Source organism: Canis aureus, chromosome 19, assembly GCF_053574225.1.
Source record: "Canis aureus isolate CA01 chromosome 19, VMU_Caureus_v.1.0, whole genome shotgun sequence".
Taxonomy (NCBI): domain Eukaryota; kingdom Metazoa; phylum Chordata; class Mammalia; order Carnivora; family Canidae; genus Canis; species Canis aureus.
Genome location: NC_135629.1, coordinates 57707553 through 57729716, shown reverse-complemented (window position 1 = coordinate 57729716; position 22164 = coordinate 57707553). Strand labels below are relative to the sequence as shown.

The 22164-nt window shown below is 60.0% G+C and overlaps 1 protein-coding gene and 1 long non-coding RNA gene across 7 annotated transcripts; one reads left to right on the top strand and one right to left on the bottom strand.

The window, feature by feature from the left end:
- The first annotated feature begins 1668 nt into the window (after positions 1–1668).
- Positions 1669–4762, top strand: LOC144290909 (uncharacterized). The gene is made up of 2 exons (XR_013358395.1): positions 1669–2475; positions 2978–4762. It is a non-coding gene; the product is annotated as an uncharacterized LOC144290909 (long non-coding RNA).
- Positions 3283–22011, bottom strand: SGTA (small glutamine rich tetratricopeptide repeat co-chaperone alpha). Of its 6 annotated transcripts, none has more exons than XM_077860591.1 (12): positions 21762–22011; positions 12848–12987; positions 12300–12406; positions 11945–12029; positions 10893–10992; positions 9644–9748; positions 8483–8621; positions 7894–7956; positions 6593–6630; positions 5789–5878; positions 5469–5602; positions 3283–4533 (listed from the first exon to the last, which is right to left on the bottom strand). In XM_077860591.1, the coding sequence occupies exons 2-11, from the start codon at positions 12945–12947 to the stop codon at positions 5488–5490; spliced, it is 942 nt and encodes a 313-aa protein (XP_077716717.1). In that variant the 5' UTR covers positions 12948–12987; positions 21762–22011; the 3' UTR covers positions 3283–4533; positions 5469–5487. The 6 variants fall into 6 exon arrangements, with proteins under 6 accessions (XP_077716717.1, XP_077716716.1, XP_077716721.1 ...); XM_077860590.1 differs by lacking the exon at positions 21762–22011 and adding an exon at positions 20067–20215; XM_077860595.1 differs by lacking the exon at positions 21762–22011 and adding an exon at positions 20067–20215 and having other exon boundaries at positions 5480–5602.
- Positions 22012–22164: the final 153 nt, after the last annotated feature.

Here is a 22164-nt window from a genome sequence, read left to right as displayed (position 1 = left end):
TGGGTGTCTTCAGGTGGCCACGCATTCACGTGGCTGTTGGGCACGCGTCCATGCTGGTGGTGTACATCGGGGTCCCAGGGGTGCAAACACTTGGTTCTCAGACTTCTTACAGCCTACTCTTCCCCTTTGGTGCACAGCGACCTGAGCCTGCTCTCCTGGGAAGGCAGCTTGCGCCAGCTCACAGTGGCATCTGGGACCTAGACACAGGGGCTTGTGCCCTCGTCACCGACAGGGGGCTCTGTGTCCCTAAGTTGTCTCTGTAAACGTACAGTTTGTGCTGAGCACCTGCTGCCCTCCTGAGCCTGGGGTCCCGGCCGAGCCGGGCAGAGGGCCCCATGAGACCGACCCCCGCGGAGAACCTGAGCGCCGGGTCTCTCCCAGGCCCAAGACCACGCCTCATGCGCGCGGTCACAGTTCGTGTTGGGGGAACTGAGCGTGTCCTGTGGGTCACCCGGGGATGGACCCTGGGAGCTGGAGCCTGGTGTCCCCGCCCCGCCCCCCAGCCTCCGCCCTGATCTTGTGCGCTTTACGCCCTCTCCATGGAAGGCAGGGCCACGGGGCTGTGTGTGCTGAGCCCCAGGGCCCCCGCACGTCCCGCACCTGGGACCGGTCCTGGGGGCCCGGATGCAGCTCTGTAACAGCAGCACTTGCTTCGTCTGGTCATTCTAGCCCTTCTGGTGTATTCGTCTTACATTATGGGTTTAATAATGTTCCTCAGGTAGCTAACGGCATTGAGCCTCTTTTCATATGCTTACGGCCTAACTGCATATCCTGTTTTTCTTTGAAAGGCCTGTGTTTTGCCAATTTAAAAAATCGGGTTCTATTTTTCTCTTGGATTTGTAGGAGTTCTTTATATATTTTTTGTCAAATACGGATTGCAAATGGCCTCAGCCACTCAGGCAGGCTGGAGACCCAAGGAAGAGTTGACATTCGCTGTAGTCCCAAGGCCATCTTGAGGGGACTGGTCTTTTCTCTTAATGCCTTCAACTGGTTAGGTGAGGCCCACCCACCTGCATTGTGGAGGGTCACCCGTTCTACTGAAAGCTAATTTAAATGTCACTCTCATCTAAAAAATATCTTCCCAGCAACATCTAGACTGGTGTCTGACCAAATATCTGGGTATCTGGGTATTGTGGCCTGGCCACGTGGACACGTAAAATTAACTATCCCAGTGGTTTGTTCTCTTCAATTTGCCTACTCCAAATCATATTGTGAATTTTCTATGGTTTTTATAATTTTACCTTTTTTTTTTTTAGATTTCATTGTATGCATATCAAAACCAGGCACAACTAACCCATGGCAGTAAACACTGGGGGAGCATTACCCTTTAAGTGGCAGTGAGCGTGGGGGCAGGACGAGGGTGCTGGTTGGGCTCTGTTCTTGGTCCGAGTGTCAACGACAGGGGCGCCCTCGCTCCGTGGAACCCACCGAGCTGTGCACTTCCACGCATTTAGGCTTTGATGAAGGGCGGGAGCAGCGTGGGAACGAGAGAGGGAAGAACGGATCCCGCCCCCCCATCCCACCGGCCGGGTCTCCACGAGCTTCCAGAGAGCTTCCGCGGCCACGAGCCGAGCAGCCTGTGGGGCTCCCCCTCCAGCCCCCGCCTGGAAGGGCTTCGCGCTCTCAGGCACGCGGGATGGTGGCGCGATCCCTCGGACCGTGGCCGCTCCAAAGCTCCAGCCCGGGCCGTTTCAGGATTCGCCGGAGGCTCGTTCCTCTGGTCCGGAGGCCACACGCCGGCCGCCAGGGACGGAGGCGTCGGGAGGCCGCGGCACCGGCGCCACCTGGTGGCCTCAGTGTCTCATCTCCGAGGGCCACTTGGAAATAACTGGTTTTCGGATGCAGCAGGGGTGGGGGGTGCTGAGAAGGCCGTCGGGTTTGGGGTTTCCAGGCTGCCCGGCCTCCAGAGCTGGTCAACGGGCTGCTCTTGCCCGGGGTGGGGGGGCTCGGCCTGGGGCTGCGGGGGGCTGAGCTGCATCCTGACGCCAGGAGCCCCGGGCTGTGATGACCCCCGGACCCGGCCGGTCCCCCGGCGCCCCCGGGACCCCAGGCTGTGGCAGCGCCTCGCATCCCGGGCTCCACCTACTCCTGGAGGCCTGCTCGGGTCACGACTTCTGCGAACGCCGCGTTTAACGGCCGAGTTTTCCTTCCCTCTCAACGCACCTGACAGGAACGTTCAGGAAGAGCCTATTTCTACCTCGTGTGGGATCGAGCGGTTATTACCCGTGACACACGTCTCGTCAAGTCGCACGGGGAGCTGCCAGCTTCTGGGATGAGACGTTGACAGCTACTCCCCCCCTTCCCCTCTTCCCACTCTGCCGGCGGTTCCAACAGAAAGTTTCTGGATCCTTCCCGCACGCTTAGGCCGGGTGTGGGGTGACGTCGGAGGACGGAGGACGCAGTGCTGGGCCGCTTGGTGACCGACGCACGGGCAGGAGCAAGGAGATTATCTGGGAAGACCTAAAACGCACAGAGGTTTCTGGAACATGTGGCTCACGTCCGAGCGCCCGCCCGCGCTCCTGGGTGGGGACCTCCGAGCAGGTGCACCCGCATCACGCGGGCTGCTGTGCCAAGTGCAGAACCCGAGCGGGGGGGGGGGGAGCTGAGCAAAGTGAGGGTCGCAGGCCGGGCTGGCGGGGGCGGCACCGCATCCCCGACCCCCACCCAGATGCCGGGAGCACCCAGTCCTCACAGCACAGACGTCCCTGGAATCAGACCAGTGTTCCCTGGGGCAGGACCGCGCGGCGAGCCCGCGGAGGAACCCCGTGCGCCCCGGACCCACCGGCCTGCCCCCCATCTCGTCCTCACGAGGCGGGGCGCTCCCCGCCATCTCGCGCCCTTGGGCACAGGGCTCCTCCCAGCACAGCGCCCTGCGAGGGGGTGAGGGGGCCAGGACCAGCCCGGGAAGCTCTGGGCTCCCGGGCCCACTTCCCTCACCTGCAGCAGGTGTAAGGGGGTGCTGTGGGTTACCCAACAGAGACCGGATGTTCCCTCAGAACATACTAGAATAGAACACGGGGCAGCCTCACGGCCCCGCCCGCGGCCCGGAGTCCAGGCTGGCCCCTGGGGCGAGTGGGACGGTGACGAGAGGAGAGATACAGGACAAGCCCGGAACCGTCCGTGACCTCTGACCCGGAAACCGTTTCCAGTTGTGTCGTGTCCGTCATCGGCAGGACTGACCCCCAGCACGTGCCTGAGGTGGGAGCTCCAGGCTGAGGGTTTCTGGAAACTTGGGGCAGGACGGTGGGGGGCGGGGGGCGAGAGGTCAATGCAGAGCAGAGGTCGTGATGTCTATTTATTCCCCACACGTTTTGCTTGTCACCATGGCTAGCACTCAAGTTAGGACACATCTCGCCAGACACGTGACGGACTGCGGGTGGCGGGCAGCGGCCGTCTCCCTACTAGTTACCTACAACACACAGTACTGGATCTACCTCGCAGACGGCCGGGACCACCAGGGGACCTCCCACAAGCCAGCTGCCAACACTGGTGCCAGCAGACCTGCCCTCCCCCCATCCCGCGCCAGCAGAGGCCGTGGGGACCTCTGCAGTGGCCTCGTGTCCTGGGCAGGCCGCCCGGTCACGGCTGGCAGGCCTGCCCGCCCTGGAAGCAGCTCTGGTGGCCGCGTGGCAATGTCAGGCCAAGGCGGGTGGCACCAGGAGCCCCTGCCGGTCCCCCCAGCCCCAAACAGGCCAAGAGAGCCTGCCAAGGACCCAGACAGGCCGGCCGGCAGGATCGCCCGTGGGCCGAAGGGGGTGCGCTGGACGCCCAGCTGGGGACGGGCCCCAAGGTCGTGATCCGCCCCTTGGGGTCGGTCGGTCAGGAGTACTGGGATAAGAGGATCAGAGATGAGACGCGTGTCCATCAAAATGCTCGAGTGGAAGAAGTCCCAGTACCTGGTCCCATGCACCCCAGGACGGTCCCGCCCCTGCTCCCAACTGGGGAGCCAGGCCACGGAAATCGTCTCGTAGGAAAATGCCTCTGAAGAGCTCCTCACGCGAAAACCCGCGGTCCGAGGGGCAGGGCGGACCCTGGTGCCCAGACCGCGGCTGGCAGTGAGCTCATCCGAGCAGGGCGCGGCTGGGCAGGCCAAGGTCCACGCAGAAGTGGCTTCTCACCGGGCTGCGGAGACCCTTTGAAGACAGACCGTGGAGCTGCAGAAAGGGGCTCTGGGAGCCACGGGTGTCCCTGACGTGGCTCGACACAAAACTGGCTGCTTCCTGGAGAGTGGCTTGAGGACGACCCCTGCCCCGGAACAGTCTAGAAAATACTTTTGCTGACTGGGTTTTCGGGGGCCAGGAGAGATCAGTGCTGGTCTGCGTTCACAGCTTGCTGGCTCTGTTTCGAGAAGGGTCTGGGGGCCGTGGGAGACTACAAACAGGGAGGAGGGGGCGGAGGGAGCAATAAAAATCCATCCTAACATGCAGGTCCAATTTCTGTTTCTGTTTCTCTCTCAGGCGGTCCAAGGGAAGAAGACGGCAAAATGCGAGACGGCTTCCAGTCGGTGGGAAGGAGCTGGCGGCACTGGGAGGGCTGCGGGGAGAAGACACCGGCGGGTCAGGCAGCGGCCCGGCGTCACTGCGGACACAGAACGTCGCTGCAGGTTGTGGGGCCAAGGATGGGGAAGGTTGGCAAGCACGTAACAAACGCAAAACTGATCTCAATGAGATTTTGTTATTGTTTTTTTTTTAAGAGTACTTTGGAGAAAAAAAAAAAAAAAAGGCTGGAAAAAATATGCCCAAATGATTAATGTGTGCTGCTGCAGGCAGAGCTCGAAGGTGTTTTTCCTGCTGCTCCGTGTTTTTGGCTTTTAAAACTTAAACTATTTTTTTTTTTTTTAGTTTATTTTTTTAGTAATCTGTACACCCCACACGGAACTTGAACTCATGACTCATGAGATCAGGAGTCACAGCCTCTGCGGACTGAGCCAGGCAGGCGCCCTGCCCTTTAAATTTTTAGTAGAAAATCACAGTCAAAGGAGAAACGGGAGGACAACGATGCCCATGTCTCCTGGGCGGGAAAGCCACTGTGCCAGGAGGCACGTCTCCTGGGACCCCCAGGGGGCCCAAGCCAGCACAGGCACCGGGACACCCGGGACCCCCAGTCTGTTTCCCTGCAATCCTGCAGTAACAGAGGCTTACAGCAAACCCCCGCCCAGGGGAACCCGGGTGGGCCTGCTGGCCTCCCTCCCAGGGACCCTGCTGGCCATCGCTGTGGCCGTCGGGGGCTTTCTGCACAAACACTGCCTGTTGGCGCTCAGGCCGCGGCCCTGCCGGGAAGCAGTGACATGTCAGCCGTCAGCTACGCAAAACCCAGCGCAGTGACGAGCCCACCCACACGCAACCGGGAAGGAACAGGGTGCCACAGAAACAGCCGGGGAGGGCCGTGATGATCCCGGGCGCCCCCCACCACAGAGACCCGCCCGGCCTTGAGGTCGCAGGGCCGTCAAATCGGCGCTCAGGACGCACAGGGCACTCACGAGGGCGGTCATTCCTGCTGGTCGTCGTTGCTGGCACTGGGGGTCCGACTTCGGATCTGACTCCGGAGCTGTTCTATCAACTCTGGGTTCTGCTGCTGCATCTGCTGGGCGAACTGCTGGCCACTGCGGGAGAGGCGTGCCCGGCTCAACCGGAAGGCCCAGGCGCCCTCCTGGCCACTCCCCCGGCACCCGCCCCCCACCGGAGGCCACGGGGTCCAGCGGAGAGCATGGGCACACGGCACCCGCGTTCTCATGGTCCTGGGCAGGCCCTCGCTGCCACCCCCGAGGGCCAGTAAGGGGTCTACTCACGCCTGGATGAGACTGGCCAGGTCGTTCTGTGAGGGGCTGGTGCCGGGAGTCCCCAGGGGGTTGTGGCCGCCCGAAATCATCCCGGACATGCTGCAAGGAGAGCCCGCGATGTGGCGGACAGCCCAGCCCTCCCGTTCCCGCCGTCCCTGCCCTTTCACGGCAGCCCGCCTGGGGCCCAGAGCCACGGCCGCCCGCCCCCGCCCCGACGGCGGCTGCTGTGATGCCACCAGCTCACTCAGAATAGCCTTGGTTTCTGGCCTAAAGACAGAGGTCTTCAGCCAGGGGACACTGGTCACATCTGGGGTGCTGGCCTGCCCCCACAGCGCCCCAGACGCCCCCCCAGAGTGATCTGCCCCAATGTCGGCAGTGAGTGGATGAGAAGCTGTGTTTTAGGACTTGACCGGAGTCGGGCAGGTGTTCACTAAGTTAAACACAATCACCACAACCCAGAGATTCCGCTGCTGGACATGGACCCAGAACCGAGCTCACGATGCTCGGGAGGGACCAGACACAGGACGCCCCACTGTGTGTGAGTCCACGTGTGTGACACATCTAGGACGGGGAGGGGTTTCATGGGGGCTGGGGGCTGAGAGGGGTGATGGCTGATGGGGACAAGGACTCTTTTGGGGTGATGGAATGTTCTGGAATTAGATGGCGGTGATGACTGCACAACACTGTGAATGTACTTAACACCACCGCACTGTAAACCCTGAAATGGTTAAAACGGGCAGGCTTTACGGCAGGTGCGTCTTGTCACGATAAGAAATCTAACCCCAGACCCGAAGGAGCATGGTTGTCACTTACAGCTGCTGAACCTGCGGATTGTTCATTAGGTTTGACGCCTAAAGAAAAGAACACAAATCACACAGGGAAGTGCCCGCACCGTCTCCTGACCACACACGCCCCTCCTGCTCGGCGCCCGGGCCCTGGGCCTTCCTGACGCCCTTCCTCGACCTCTGATCTGCCACGTTTTACCACTTTATCCTGCTTGGGTCTTTTAAGAGACCCCCGAGCACCTCAGCATCTACTGGCTGCTTAGGCTCTGCCGTGTAGACGTATTCTGATCCGTTTTCCCAGCCACTGAACACATCTGCATGGTGAGCCTCGTTTTGCTCCCTCGGTAAACACCGCTGCGACAGACGCTTGTGCTTGAACGTCACGCACCCCCCCGCCCCATGACGTTTCAGGAAGCGGCCAAGCGGGATGAAGAGGGGCCTGCCTGGCGTGGCTCCCGGGGGCCGGCTAACTTTTAGGCACCAGCATCGAGGTTCTCTGCTTGCTGGGCCAGCCTCTGCCCCGCCCGCCCAACTGGCGTCACCACGGACGCACACCTGGGTGCCAACGCAACTACAAACCCCGCTGGTCTGCCAACCCCAGACGCGGGTGAGGTGTGAGCCCTGCCGGACCGCACTGGCCCCTTGCCATGCCCGGCCAGCCATCCTGCCTGCGGACCAAGTGCGGCCTCTACCGACTTAGGAGACAAGACGCTCCCTGCTGCCCTGAGGGTATTTCTGCGGCCAGAAGGCTGGGGATTTCTCTCGTCCTGATGCTTGGAGACCCTGGACCGAGGCCCCGTGAGCCAGCAGTGTGGCCTGCGGTGAGCAAGACCCCCATCAACGGCCATGGGTGTGCAGCGACCAGCCCGAGGCTCACAGCTGGGCGCCCCGCACAGAACAAGTGCTTCTGGCCTTAAGTCTCTGGTGTCAGAAGGTGGTGGCGTCCACCCGAACCCTGGGAAGCAGGTGGGGTGTGCTGCCGTCAGGGTCTCCACAGCATGAGGAGGAGACCGAGCTGGAGAGACGGATGCGGTTTCCCGGGTTATTGGGTGGGGAGAGGCAGGATCCAGCTGTCCTTCGTGCTCAGTGCTGCCCCCGGGGCATGGCAGTGTCTGGGGACCTAGGTGGTGGTCACACGGGGGAAGCTCCTGGCGTCGAGAGGGTGGGGTTGGGGATGCTGCTCAGCCCCTCAGATGCCCCGGTCACAACCCTAAGGAACGGCCGGGCCCAGTGTCCAACCCCGCCCAGGCCGGCAGCCCCGGCCCTCACAGGCAGACACAGCCCCGGGTGGTGGGCCCAGAGCCCGCGGGAGATGGGAGCGCAGGTTACCATGCTCATGAAGCTGGGGTTGTTGAGCAGGCCGGCGATGTCAAAGCTGCCGACGCCTCCCGTCTGTGGGGATGAGAAGAGCCCTGGTGAGTGGCCACAGGACCATGACACTGGCCCCCGGAAGATCCCACAGGGGGCCGGCTGGAGTCCCAAGACGCATACGGCCCAGACGCCCTCCCAACTGAGTGGCCAGGCCTTGCGGCTAGTGTTTGCTAAAGGCCCAGGCCACCCCGTTGATCCCTTAGGAGAAGTATTTTGTAACGCTCTGATGCCTTGGGCCCCTGGAGGGCCTCAGGGGTGACCAACGCCGGACACCACCAGTCCACCTTTAGCACACAGGCCAGTGAGTCCACAGCCCACACACCCAGCCTTCCTCCATCAGCATCTCATGCTCACAGCCGCCACCCTCTGCCCTGACCGCCCAGAGCCAGGTACTCGACAGCCAGTCGGACCCCGTGCCCCAGACTCTGCAGAGACTGCTCGCCTGGCCTGTCCTAACCCCACATCCCCGGCCTCACCCGCCCCTCCCCACAGACACCACAACAAAGGCGCCGGCCCACGCTCCCCTGCTCCCTCCCGGGCCGCTCACGGGACTCGGCGTCTCTCTCAGCTTCAGCTCGGCTATCTTGAGGTTTGACTTGTAAGTCTCGTTCTCAGGATCCAGCTCCAAGGCCTTCTTGTAGTATGCCACGGCCTCGGTGTGCTTGTTCAAACTGGAGAGAGCGAGGCTGGGGGGAGACACCAGGACATGGGAGAGGGCCCGGGGGCTGCCCACCCGCCACGCCCCAACTGCTCCAGCGCCACTGGGCCTAGCGTCTGCCGGGGACGGCACGCCAGGGTGGCGGGGGCTGAGAGGATGGGCTGGAAGGCCCAGAGGAAGGGCTCAGAGGCAGAGGGCAGGGGGTCAGACACGCTGGCCCTGTTCTCGGCACAGAGCTCCTAAGACACAAAACTTCCTAAGTCACAGAGGTCTCCTGTGGTTTCTAAATTTTTTTTTTTTAATTTAATACCTCTAGTTTATTTATTTTTTTATTTATTTATGATAGTCACACACAGAGAGAGAGAGAGAGGCAGAGACATAGGCAGAGGGAGAAGCAGGCTCCATGCACCGGGAGCCCGACGTGGGATTCGATCCCGGGTCTCCAGGATCGCGCCCTGGGCCAAAGGCAGGTGCCAAACCGCTGCGCCACCCAGGGATCCCTCCTGTGGTTTCTATAATGAGCCCCTTTGATTACACCCGAGTTCCTGTCCGTGAGGTGACTCAGGATGGGGCTGGTGGCCAGGAAGACCAAGGCTGGGATTTGAGTGGGGACCTGGCAACCCCAAACCTCTGGGAGGGGAGAAGGCTGGAGAGCGGGCTGTAAGACTCCTGAACAATGACATGTGGACGTCCCCTTTGGTGACAGCATCACACCCCACTCTAGGGAGACAGGGATCTGTGCCGAGGACCTTCCTGGACCCTGCCCTGAGGCCGTGAGCTGCTCCAGCACATCACGGAAGCACAAGACACAGGGAAGTGGGAACCCTGATTCAGAGCAGTTGGGGGCGCGGGGGAGGCCCAGCTTTATGACTGGCATCCGCGTGGGGCCAAGTCCTGACCGTCCATCCAGACGGAAGGGAACTGCTGGAGGTCAGCTGGTGACGGAGCTGGGCGTGTGGAAAGCAGCCCGAATAGGAAAGGGGCATGGGCTGTCTGCAGGGGAGGGGGGACCAGGAAGGCAGGGACCGTGTGGCCCCTCGCGACACTCACCCCATCCTGCCGTAGGCTTTGCTGTAGGACGGGTCTATGCAGATGGCTCGCTCGCAGTCCTGAACGGCACCCGTGTAGTTCCCGAGCTTGCTGTAGGCCGCAGCTCTGGGGACACAAAGCAGGGTGGGCAAAGCTGCGGCCCTCACTCGCTGCCATGGAGGAGCCTCAGTCTCCCCATCTGGCAGGTGGGCGGCGGGACACTGGGCTGCCCAGGGCTTCTGTCCGCCAAGTACCCGTGGTGGGAGCTGGGATAGCCTCCTGGGGAGATGGAGGCAGCTCGTCCTGATGACGCTGCAGAGCACCCAGGTGTGACGAGACCAGTCTGAACCCAAGTCAACGGGCTCGGCACCCAGGGTCTCCCCACCGTTGGGAGCCGGTGCTTGCTTTACATTAGGGAACATCTATTACTTTTTTTTTTTAAGATTTGAGAGACAAAGAAAAGGAGCAGGGGGAGGGGAGGGAGAGGAAGCAGCAGACTCCCTGCTAAGCCAGGAGCCCAACGTTGGACTTGATCCCAGGGCCCTGGGATCACGCCCTGAGCCAAAGGCAGACACCACACTGCCTGAGCGGCCCAGGCACCCCCAGGGAACACCTGCCATCAGACAGGGACTCGGATTCACAGGGAGACCCGTCCCAGCACTCAGCTTACCACGCCAGATGGTTTCTCTTTCAGTTTTTAACATCCCACTTTACGTTTCCCCCAGAAAGGCAGCAGGGCTGAGCAGTACTCAGCGCTGGGCGCTGTGCGAGTGGAGGGTGGACGGCGTTCTCTGTGCTACGCGTGCAACTTTTCTGTCAGTGTGTTTGTGTTTCGCCCCAGAGTCAGAGGAAAGAAACTAAGACAAGAGCAGCTCTGCGCACCCGACCTGGGCTATCCAACGCCGGGGCCCTGGCTTGTGCCCTGGAGGGCGACCCTTGTCCCACCTCCCTCTCAGGCCCTGTCGTCAGCTCGGCGGTCCGTACTGGGAGGCTCTGGGAGGCTGAGGCAACTTTCCCTTAAAGCACCAGCCACACGGGGCTCCCCACGGCCAGCAGTAACGCCACCGTGAGCGCAGGCGCGATATGGTCACCCGTGGTTTGGCTTGCGTCCTCACCCAACACCTGTGCAGAATGGTGTCCCTAACTTTGATTTTAATGCCACGATCAGCTCCTGTTGACGCCTTGCTGGCCACAGGCTGCTGGCTGCTTATCTGGGCGCTGGATGAACGATCACAGTGTCAACACCTCCCCGAGCGCGCCCGGCCGCTACCTGTTACAGAAGTAGACGGCGTTGGCCGGGTTCAGCTCGATGGCTTTCCCATAGAAGTGCACGGCAGCTTCAAAGTTTTCTACCTTCATCTGCTCGTTTCCTAAAGGGAAAGAAAAAACAACGTATGCCCAGCTGTTCACGTCACATCCCAGGGGCCGAGACGTCCAGCCCAGCTCTCCCGGGCTTCTCCCTGAAGGTGCAAGACGTTGGGGGGGAGGGTCCGGGGGGCCAGGATGCAACACTCAGGGGTGCTGGGGTGTGGAGGAGGATCTGGGTTCTGGCCTGAGCCGGCACTGGGTGATGACCGTCACTGCTTTGGTCGTGACATTTGGAAACATAAGTCTCTTTGCTCCTTCTTTCACAAGAAACCAATTTTCACGAAATGTAATCTGAATGTAAAACTCACGTTTTCAAAGTGAATGACTCAGCGGCTTTTAGAAATTCACAAGTGTCCAACGCCACAACCTAATTCCAGAACGTTCCATTCCCCCCGCAAAAAAGTCCCTCCCCATGAGCAGTCACTCCTCACCCTCCCCTGGCCCCTGAGCCCCCTCCCCTGTGCGTGGGCGAGCCCGTCCTGGCTGTGTCACACACATGGACTCACACCCTGTGGGGCCTCCTGTATCTGGTTCCCTCCCTGAGCGTCGTGGGCTCAGGGTCCGTCCCTGGGGTGGTACATGTGGGCTGAGGGACATTCCAGAACATGGATACATCACGTTTTGTTCACCCTTTACCAGTTTATGGACATTTGGGCCGTTCTACCTTTTGGGTGCTGTAGACACACGCCTGCACTTGTCCTGGGTGTGGGAGGGGACTGGCTGGGCCACGTGCCCGCCGTGTGGCCACCGGGGAGCTGCGGGGAATGCCTTCCCTGGCGGCTGCCCCGCATACATCCCCGCGGGCCGAGCGCGGGGCTTATCCTCCCACATGCTGGCGCTGCGTGCTTAGGGGCCCGGCTCCCCTCCCACAGCTGCACCCCAGGGCCCCCCCGGCCCTGCCGCCCCGCAGGCCAGGTGGGTCAGGTGCCTGGTGGGGATGCAGTCTCAGCTCACCTTCGGTTTTGAGGCGCTCTGCCTCGGCTGAGTCCTCCTCTGAAGGCGGGGTCCGCTCGGGGCTCCTCAGGTCCTGCGGCACCTCCTGTCCCAAGGCAGACAAGTCGTTTGCAGGCAGAGGGCAACCCTACCGTCTCCTCCTCCAAAAAGCCCACACCCGCGGCCTCCCTCCTGCTCAGGGGCCACCCGAGGGCAGCTAGGCACTGTGGAGAGCACCTCAGGCCGGGGCCGGGCCCCCACTTCCCTGGTCCACAGCCGGGAAGCAGCCTGGGGGAGAACTCAGGTCTTGCATGGGTGCTTGGGGGCCCTGGCGACTCCTGCTGTTACGCCTGTCCTGTGAAGCCCAGAAACTCACCTTGCCTGCAGCAGCTGCTTCAAATATTTCCGGCAGAGTCTGAGGGAGGGCGAGGTCATGGTCTTCCACGGTCACCCCAAAAGCAGTCTCCAGGCACTGGATTGCAACTGTGAGGTGGACAGAAGCATGTTCTTCTGAATGCAGCCCAGACTCTGGGGCTCTGGGGAGTCCCCTCTCTGTGAGACCCAGGTCAAAGGCCTGGCACATGGCAGGTGCCGAACCGCCAACTCCCACTGTGTCACTGTAGGCCGAGCCAGGTGGACGCCAAGGGGCTGGTGGCGGGGTCCGGGCAGAGGCCACTCAAGTGCCAGTCCAGCCTGGGATCCTGTCCCCCAGCCCTGTGCGGCTCCCAGGCGCTGTGGCCATTCCACCCTTTCTTTAAAATGAGCCTTTCTTCTCTGATCAGTGTGACTACGGTGGAGAATGTTCTGGAACCACACCTTGATGAAATATGGGGAGCTCACCAGAACTCCTGCAGGAAGCTGGGCCTGAGGTGACGGGGCTGGCTGTGTGGCGGGAAGCAGGGAGGACAGCGGGCCCACACGTACCTTCCAAGCTCTCCTGGGCGTCGGACGAGAGCCCCCCGTGCCGGAGCTGGTCGTGCAGGAACCGGATGATGGCGTAGGCCAGACGCTTCTTGTTATCCATCTTCAAACAGGAAGAGACAATGCCCTGGGGTTTTCAAGATCTGTGGAGCCAAGCCAGGGCCGTGAGGAGCACAGACCGAGGGCACGGGTGGCACCTGCTGCTCCAGGCTCCCCGGACCTCCGGGTGCTGGCTCACCAGGCCTGCACGAGCCCCAGGCCCAAGGAAGCCACTTTAAGTGCCCCGGGCAGGTCTTTTCTAAAGATTTTATTTATTTGACAGAGAAAGAGCATAAACACACGAGGGCACAAGAGCACAAGCAGGGGGCTGCAGCCGACGTCCCCCCCCCCCGACTCTGGGGTCATGACCCAGGTGACCCGAGCCAAAGGCAGACACTTCACATCCTGAGCCCCCAGACGCCTCGCCTGGCCAGCTCTATCTGAAGAGTAAGTGAGGGGTAAACAGCTGGGAGGGGAGGGGCCCAGAGTAGCCCGAAAGGTGCAGGGGCACGGAGCCCCTTCCAGGCCGCCTGAAGGCCAGCTCTTGGTCCCTCTCCAAGTGCTGGACTCCCAGGCCGGGAGTGACCCTGCCTCAGGGACTCTGGGCCATGTCTGGGGACATCCGTGGTCACCACGATGGGGGTGCTCCTGGCATTGGGCCACGAGGACCTGGGATGTTGCTCAGCCCCCGGCTCCCAGGACGCCCACATAATGGAAAACTATCAGTTCCAGTGTCAGCCATGCCCAGGGGAGAGCCCTGGTCTGGAACATTCTGGGCAAGAGGGTTCTGCTACCTAAGGGTCTATGATGGGTCAGGCACGTCACGCAACACTGTGTCATCCCCTCCACACCACGACCTCCCTGGTCGTTCCCACCGACAAAAGCAACAGGTTGGGGACCGTGGCCTGTGAGGAGCGGCCGGCCCAAGGAACCCGCAGCAGTCAGCACCTCGGTCTCCCCAAAACGCCTGCAGGGGGGTGAGCAGCCCGTGCCCCCACAGAAAACAAGGAGCGGGGCTCCTGCTGGCACTCTCGTTAGCTTGTTACCAGCCACGATGGTTCAACAAAGCCGGGGAGAGCCCGTCATGTGGCCCCAGGCTCCCCACGCAGGCCAGCGCCACACCGAGACGGTGCCTCCACTGGGCGCGTCTGCTCGGTCTCTGCTTCGTGGGAATCTGTGTCCCTTGACAGCTGCTTCTTCAAGTGGAGGAACCAGACACAGGAGGCCCCACGGGGTGTGAGCCCACGTGTGTGACACGTCCAGGACGGGGAGGGGGCTCGTGGGGGCCAGGGGGGATGGGGGTGAAGGCTATGGAGACAGTTTCTTTTTGGGGTGATGGAATGTTCTGGACTCAGAGAAGCGTAAATATACCAAAAACCACCATACTTTAAGGTAAACGATTTATACCTCAATTATAAAGGAAAAACTTAAAAAAAAAAACAAACCCATGTTCCGTAAGCAGGGGGAGGAATTAAAGCTCCTTGAAGATGGTAATGAGCTCCCCATTTCTGGACACACGCGTCTTTGGCCAGAAAGCCGCCTACAGCTGGAAGGTCTGTGATTAGGTGGAGCCGGAGCCTAGATGACAACAGGCGGTCCTAGACCGGAGGTCTCTGGGGGCTACCGGGGGGCCCACAGAGATCAACCATCACAACCCACTCATTTTGGGGGAAGCACAGCATCAAAAGTGAGTCCTGCTCCCCAGCTGAGGGGGTACAAGAGCACACCAGTTGGCCTGCTGACCGCCAAACCCAAGGAGACCAGACACGCGCTGAAACGTCAAGCTGTTTTCATTTTAGATGTTTGTTTTGGCAGCGACATCATCTCCAAGAGCTGAAAAGTAGACACAACTCAGTGTCTGTCAACACACGCATGGGTTAGCACAGGGCAGCCCGTCCACACCCGGGACACAACCCAGCCCCAGGAAGGAAGGGACCCCGAGGACACCGGGCTCAGGGAGGGGACCCAGACCCAGAAGGACACCTCCTGCAGGACCCTACTCCCAGGAGGTCCCCAGAGGAGGCCCGTCCACAGAGAGGAGGTGGTGGGAGCCAGGGGTGGGGCAGGGGTCAGTGCTTCCTGGGGACAGGGTCTCCGTGTAGGGAGATGGAAGGTTCTGGAGACGGTGGTGGGGGTGGTGCACAGCGGGGTTGAGTGTGCTCCGTGCCCTGAGCTGTGCGCTTAGAGGTGGTTAAGATGGTACATTACGTTACGTGTATTTTATTATAATTAGAAAGTTATTTCTTTTTCCCAGAGCCCAAGTGCTTCCTGTCAGATGTACAATCCCGGGACCCTGTATGTTGTGCTCTAAGTAAGGCCTTGAGGGTCACGTCTGGGCAGCTGCCTGCGGAGACTGAATCTCGATTTTTTAAAAAATATTTTACTTATTTATTCATGAGATACGCAAAGGGAGAGAAGCAGAGACACAGGCAGAGGGAGAAACAGGCCCCCCGCAGGAGCCCTATGCTGGACTTGATCCCCGACTCCCGGATCACGCCCTGAGCCAAAGGTAGACACTCAACCGCTGAGCCACCCAGGGCACCCCCTGAATCTCACATTCTTAAGTCACGTTAAGTGCTCACACGATACCCCCGATCTCGGCCCCCACAAACCCACGCGTTCACCACCTAGCCCTCACGTCCGCCAACTCCCCAGCCCGAAAGCACCGCGGTACAAACCAGACGGAGGTGTTCAGGGTCTTGGCGGGGGTCACAGGGCCCGACAGGTGGCACAGCCGGAGCCCCGTCTGTGTGCTCCGGGCCTTCCCCTCCCGTGGGTCCCCCACGCTGGGCCATGCGCACACGTACGGGTGCGTGGGACGAGGGGAGCTACTGCAGGGCCTGGTGGTGAGGGGCGCTCGCAGAAGAGCGGACCGAGAAAGGAGTCTCGTCTTTGGCAGAAGTTTCCTGCCCTCCTGGTCCGGGTGGTGAAGGTGGTGAAGGTGGGAGCGGGGGAGCGTGACGGAGACTGCTGAGGCAAGGGTTTAAAAAACTAGAAGACCAAGGCACACTCCTTTCTGCCCTCCCACGCCCCCAGCCCTTGGAGCCTCAAGGCCTCTGCACCGAGGGTCCCCCCACCCCCCGAGGGTCCCCCGCCCCGCGGGATCGAAGCACTCTGGCCTGATCACTCCCTCACTGCCCGCTTCCTGAGCTTCCTGAGCTTCCCCCGCACTGCCTGCCACCCTGGCGGCTCCTCTCTGCCGGCCCGGCCCCTCCCTGTGACTCACGGCCAAGGAGTCAGAGCCCCCCAGGGCCTGCCCGGGGCGGGCACAAGGATGACAGGCTGGAGGACGAGGGCCTGGAGAGACTCTCAGGTCCAGCCATTTCTGCCTGAGGCCTGTTCCACGCCCCTTCCCCCCAGGCCTGAGCTCTCCGTCCCTTCTAAGAGTCCCAGCCAATACTCTCACTTTCCTCTTCTCTAAAACGGGGTAACAGGGGTGTCCTTACCAGCTGTTACAAGGATTCATGACCTACTTTAGATTTTTCTCTGCCTTGGCTCCATCGCCATCAGGGCCTGGATCATTCCTTGCTGTGTGTGTGTGAGGGGCGGGGGTGGAGCTGTCCTGTGCAGTGCAGAGTGCTAACAGCAACCCTGGTCTTTGTCCAGTGTGCCCTGAGGCAGGGAGCAGAATGTCCCCCAGGTGGGACCACCTCGGTCAGGGGGTTCCCGACCCCCAGGAGACTGCTCTCTGTGACCATCTGACCCCTGAGGTCCCGGGATGCCGCACACACTTAACTACACACTCCGAGTGGGGGCGACTCACAGATGCTGCAGTCGCCTGGTTTGTACCCTCTGACCCCTGGGGGTTTAAACTCTGGTGTCCAGCATGAGCAGGGGTCAGACTCAATGTTTTTCCAAATAATCAACGTAGGCTGTGTCCCCCTGCGCCCTTCTGACATTAGGGGCAGGTCACTCTCTGTGGTGGGTCAGTAGCACCCCTGGCCACACCCTTTCCAAGCCAGAAGGGTCCCCCCACCAGGGGTAACAACCACAGGTGTCCCCAGACATGGCCAAACCACCCAGCTAAAAGTCACTGAAACTCTAGGTGGAAAAGTAAAGATTCTAAATCAGTACAAGTCAAATTTTTCTGACCAAAGAACTTTCTGAAAACCTTGTTTGCACAACATTTGGGGTTTCAGCCCTGCAGCAGAGGGAGCCTGGCTCCACTGCCGAGGACTGCTAACCCAAGGCACAAGAGGGACCCAGCACAGCATTTGACACAGGTGGTCCATAAAAACTGTGGCTTCTTTGCAAGACAGTTTGCGAATCTCACTTTCACGCCCGGCTTCCGAGATGAACCACCTCTGCTCTCCACAAAGTTGGGCCCAACAAAATACGAGGACGGCAGTTTTCCTTGACTCCTACCAGGCACCCGGACCTTTCGGAACAATCACAACTTGTAGGGCTTTGGCTGCTGGACAAAATTCTCAGAGAAGGCCTACTCTCTGAACAGTGAGTGCTTTATGAGCTCTCAGAAAGCACCACGGAGGTGCCGGCCGCACAGGGTGCCCGGCGAGCCTGGTGAGGGTGGCGTGGGGGTCCTGGGGCCAGCTCCTCCGGTGGTCTTCACAATCCCTCCCAGTGCTCAGTCCATCTTTTCATTTCATCATTAGAAAAAATAAAAAGAAGAAGAAAAACATCAGCCTCTACTCCTTTTCTTTCCTTGCCCAGAGCTGGTCAAAGGGAAAAAAATGGCATGCCCCACATAAAAATGAGCGACCCCTCACGGCCCCCCTCGGAAGGCGGAGCTCCACCGCTGAGGGCTGCCGCCTGCATCCTGAACCCAGAGCCCTGCTCACAAACAGCGGTGGGCAAAGTCAACGCTCTCTTCTCTCTCACCCTAGCACACCGCTGGTGTCTGAGCAAGGACGGTCCCAAGGCTTGAGCCCACAATCCTCACCAAAGCCTGTTTACTTCTAAAATGCCACCAAAATGCTCTGCATGCTCAAAAACCATCAAAAGCTCCCCCCCCAAAAAAAACAAAAAAACTCCCCAAAGCCTCACGAGTGTGCATGTGATGCCCTCCACTAGACCCTCCGCAGCTCCACACACACAACTGCTCACCTTTCCTCCAACCCATCTGGAAACTCTCAGTTCCCTCCAACACCCAGCTGCAAAGTTACATCAGACAGAGCTAGACGCCCTCGTTTTCTGGCAAAGTCCAAGTACCAGTCTTATCACCGGCCCACAAGGCTTTAAAACTCTGTCATCCGTCCCCTGCCCTCCCCCAGACTGTGAGCCACTGGACAGATATTTTCCCTTTGAACCCCAGCACTCAGCAGTGTCTGATCCACGTGGTCTTAGGGGATCATCAGATCCCCATCAAACTCACAGCTACCTGACCAAGTTCTCTGGGAAGAGCTGAAGAGACAACAAACCTCGGGTCTTGCCTACCTACCAACAATCCCTTTATTCTTTCATTTCCTACATGGGCCAGCGTGGGGTCTTGGCAGAAAAAACGTAGGATCAGAGTAAGACAGCAGCTCTCTATCTGGGGCGGAGCCGAGCCCCATTTAGAGTTGCTCACCCTTCCTGAAAAGACTGAATTTTAAACCTCAGGTGAAACCCTTGGGCATGCCGAGCACTCTCCAGGCCGAGCGCAGTCCAGTCCGCGCCACGGCTTGTGGAGGGGGTCAGCGATCATTTCTGAAAAGGGCCAGAGAAAGCTTCCCGGGCCACAGAGCTTCCGTGGCAACCACTCGACTTTGTTCTCATGCAAAAGCAGTCACCGGTTTTGTGATAAGAATATTTCCACAGGGACGCCCGGTGGCTCAGCAGTTGAGCAGTTGAGCGTCTGCCTTTAGCCCAGGGCGTGATCCAGGGAGGGGGGGATCCCGGGATCCAGTCCCACGTTGGGCTCCCCGCAGGGAGCCTGCTTCTCCCTCTCTCTGTGTCTCTCATGAATAAATAACTAAAAATCTTAAAGAAAAAAAAAGAAGAAGATTTCCACAACACATTTACAAAACCAGGCGCAGCTGGATTTGCCACCCCCCCACCCACCCAGTCGCCTGAGTCCCTGGGTGGTTCACTCCACTGCCTGTGGAACAGAAGGAAAAGCTGAGGCTCAGAAAGATGGGGGAGCTAGCAGAGGTCACCCAGCTTAGAAGATGCACACCAGGAATTCTGAACCCAGCAGCCGGAGCTCCAGCCTCTAAACTCTGAGGTGCCCTTTCCTCTCCCCACGAAACCTGCACGAGCAGGTTTTAGGTTTTGGGTGGGTTCGTAGCCCACCCCCGTGTGCACAGCTCAGGCAGGTGCAGAAGCGCCCTGAACTTCCACAGCGTGGACAGATCTCGGTGGGGACGTCCCAGACACCGCCCTGTGTCCCCCCAGGGCGACAAAACCGCTGGTCTGGGGAGAGGAAAAGGAGACAGACTACTCAGGGATAGAAAACCCGAGGAAAACAGGAACACCCCAACACGTTCTTAGATGCACCTACTTAAAAACACAGACTCCCGGCAAGTAGGGGAGCCGAGCAACGTCCTGCTTCCTTAACCTCACGGGGAGCCCGGGGAGCCCGGGGAGCCCGTCCTTCCACGCAGCGCGCTGCTCGGGAGCCGGTCCTCAGCCCCGGATCCTTCCCGCCCTCGCGGCGCCGACACAAGGCTCCGGGTGGGGAAGACCTAACAGCCGCCGACCCCGCGGAAGCGCTCGCCTTGCGGGGGGGGGGGGGGGGGGGCTGCGGCTTTCACCCCCCCCCGGACCCCGCACTCCCATCAGGCAGGGGCCGTGACGACGCCCGTTTCACAGCGGGAGAAACTGAGGCTCCGGGAAGCCCAGCGGCTGGCCAAGGGGGAGAGCGGGCGCTGGGGCAGGACCCCGATCTGCGCCCCGACTACGGGGTCCCCGATTCCAAAGGACCGTGTTTCCGGGCGGCAGGAGACACCCCACTCCAGGCGGGGCACCTTCACCTCCCGCTGGCCACTCACCGGCCTGCGACCCAGCATCTCCCCGGCCTGGGGTCCCGGGGGAGGTTGATCGGGGCCTGTCCGACGCCACCCTGCCTCAGTTTCCCCTCCGCGCCGCCCACTCACGGCGGCCAGCGGATCGCGCGGACTCCAGACCCGGACCAACCTCTCCTTACGGGCCCTGGAGCCCGGGGAGCTCCCAGTCGCGGACCCCAACCCCAAGCCCGCCCGGCTCAGCGCTGGGGGGGGGACCCCCAGCCCCCGCCCCCACTCACCTCTCAGGCGGCCGAACGCCGACCCTCCGACGGCTGCGCCTGCGCACCGCGGCGCTGCCCGGCCCCGCCCCCCACCGCGGCGCCTGCGCAGAAGGAGCAGGCTCCCGTTGGCTTTTATTCTGCGCAGGCGCGTGCCCGAGCGAGGCGGGCGTGGGGAGAAGTGACGTCATTTGGAGGCGGGGGCGAGCCGGTCGTTAGGGCAACTGACCTCTGCGACCGAATGGAGGCCGGAAATCAGGACTGATTTCACCGCTCGAGCGGGAATGGAGCGGTGCATGGTGGGACGGTGGCGGACTCCGGCGCTTTTGGCAGCATGGGTCACGTGGTACGCAGCGGGCCACGTGGTGTTGCTGTGTTTCGGTATCTGGCGGCGGAGCCGGAGAGGCGCGCGGTGGACGGGCGCGACTGTTACCCGGGTGCTTTACACGTGGGAGCCCGCCCGTCCGCAAATCCAGTCATTCAGCCCATAAGAGTAAAGGGGGGCAGACATATTTGTGTATAGCAGGTGCCTATCATTTAAATATTTTACTTAAATTCAACTTGCCAGCACATAACACCCATTGCTCATCCCATCAAGTGCCCTCCTTAATGCCCGTCCCTGAGTTGCCAACAACTATTTATTGCAAACCAACTGTAAAAACCAGGAAAGGGCTCCCGTTACCTTGTACTGAGGTTGACGAACTAGCGAACTAGGACACTTTTCACTGGATGGCAAGTGCTTTAAATGAAGAAGAAAGGGCTGCCGTGATTAGGATTGGGGAGGCAAGTGGGCAGGGATGGTTAGGGAAGATCGACCTTGTAGATACGGGTTTGGGGAAAGAGAGAAAAAAAAAAAAAAAAAAACCTCCAAGAACGGAAAACAGCGAAAATGAAGATTAAGTAGGATAAAGCTGGGTGTGCTTAATAGAAGGTAAGTAATGAGTAAGTTCCTAGCATGACTCACAACCGATCACCGTTAGTGTGAAAGTTGCAAGAAGTGTTCTCCTGGAAGCCTGGGTGGCTCCTTTGGTGAAGCATCTGCCTTTGGCTCAGGTCATGGGTCCTGGGATCCAGTCTCATATCGGGCTCCCTGCTCACGGTGGAGTCTGCGTCTCCCTCTCTTGCCTTTCTCCTCCTGCTCATGCTCTCTTCCCCTTTCCCCCAAATAAATTAATAAAATCTTTTTTTAAAAGTGTCCTAATTCACTTGTATCCGATTTAAAATGCATGCATGGTTAAAGCCTGGGGATTTTAAAAATTTCCTTTGCAGAAATAAGGGGAGGGGTTCTTTGGCAATTTAGTCCTAGTAGATTTTCCTTCCGGGACGCCTTAGTTGAAGATTTTGTGGGGGTTTTGTGTGTGTGTGTGTGTGTGTGTGGTTTGTTTTAACGAGCTACAGTAGTTATAGGTTAAAACACTGTCCTGGGGGCAGCCCGGGTGGCACAGCGGTTTAGCAACGCCTTCAGCCCAGGATGTGATCCTGGAGACCTGGGATCAAGTCCGGTGTCAGGCTCCCTGCATGGTGCCTGCTTCTCCCTCTGGGTCTGTACGCCCCCCACCCCCCGTGTTTCTCATGAATAAATAAAATCTTAAAAAAATAAAACACTGTCCTGTTCCAAAACACCTGTTGTTTGAAGCCCTAGATTCGTTTACTGAAGCTTTCTCGATTAAAAAAAAAACTGCGTTTAATTTAATTGGGTTAATTGGGTTAATTTACCGGGTTCTGCTGATGTATGTGTCGAGCCTCCACTCCTTAGATGCTAGGAGGGGCAGGATGCTGGTTGGGATGATGTACAAAACGCGCCTCGGATCTGTATGATAAGCGGTCACTAGCTCAGGTGCGGGAGGAAAACCTGCAAAACTCGCCAGGTACACAGTTAATTAGGTAGAAAAGGAGGCAGGCACAAATTAGTTGGGGAGCTCGGGCAGAGAAGCGCCGGAGGAAAGAACCCGAGGCTCCGGGGCGCCAGCTGTGTGTGGTTTCCACGGAAACATCCCGGGGGGGCGGGGCTCCTCCCCGAAGGTCCCGCCCTCTCTCCGCGAGAGCCAATCACGGGCAGGGAGGGTTCCGGCGCGTGCGCAGAGTGCGCCAGCCCGCCAAAGCTCCGCCTCCGGGGTGT

Bases quoted from the DNA above. Each gene is read 5' to 3' on its own strand.
- SGTA (XM_077860591.1), bottom strand. From the start codon at position 12,947: ATGGATAACAAGAAGCGTCTGGCCTACGCCATCATCCGGTTCCTGCAC. The intron at 9,749-10,892 runs GTAGCGGCCGGG...TTGTGTCCCCAG, and splicing joins GCCGTCTACTTCTGTAACAG to AGCTGCGGCCTACAGCAAGC. The intron at 5,603-5,788 runs GTGAGTAGACCC...CCTCTCCCGCAG, and splicing joins CTGGCCAGTCTCATCCAGGC to TGGCCAGCAGTTCGCCCAGC.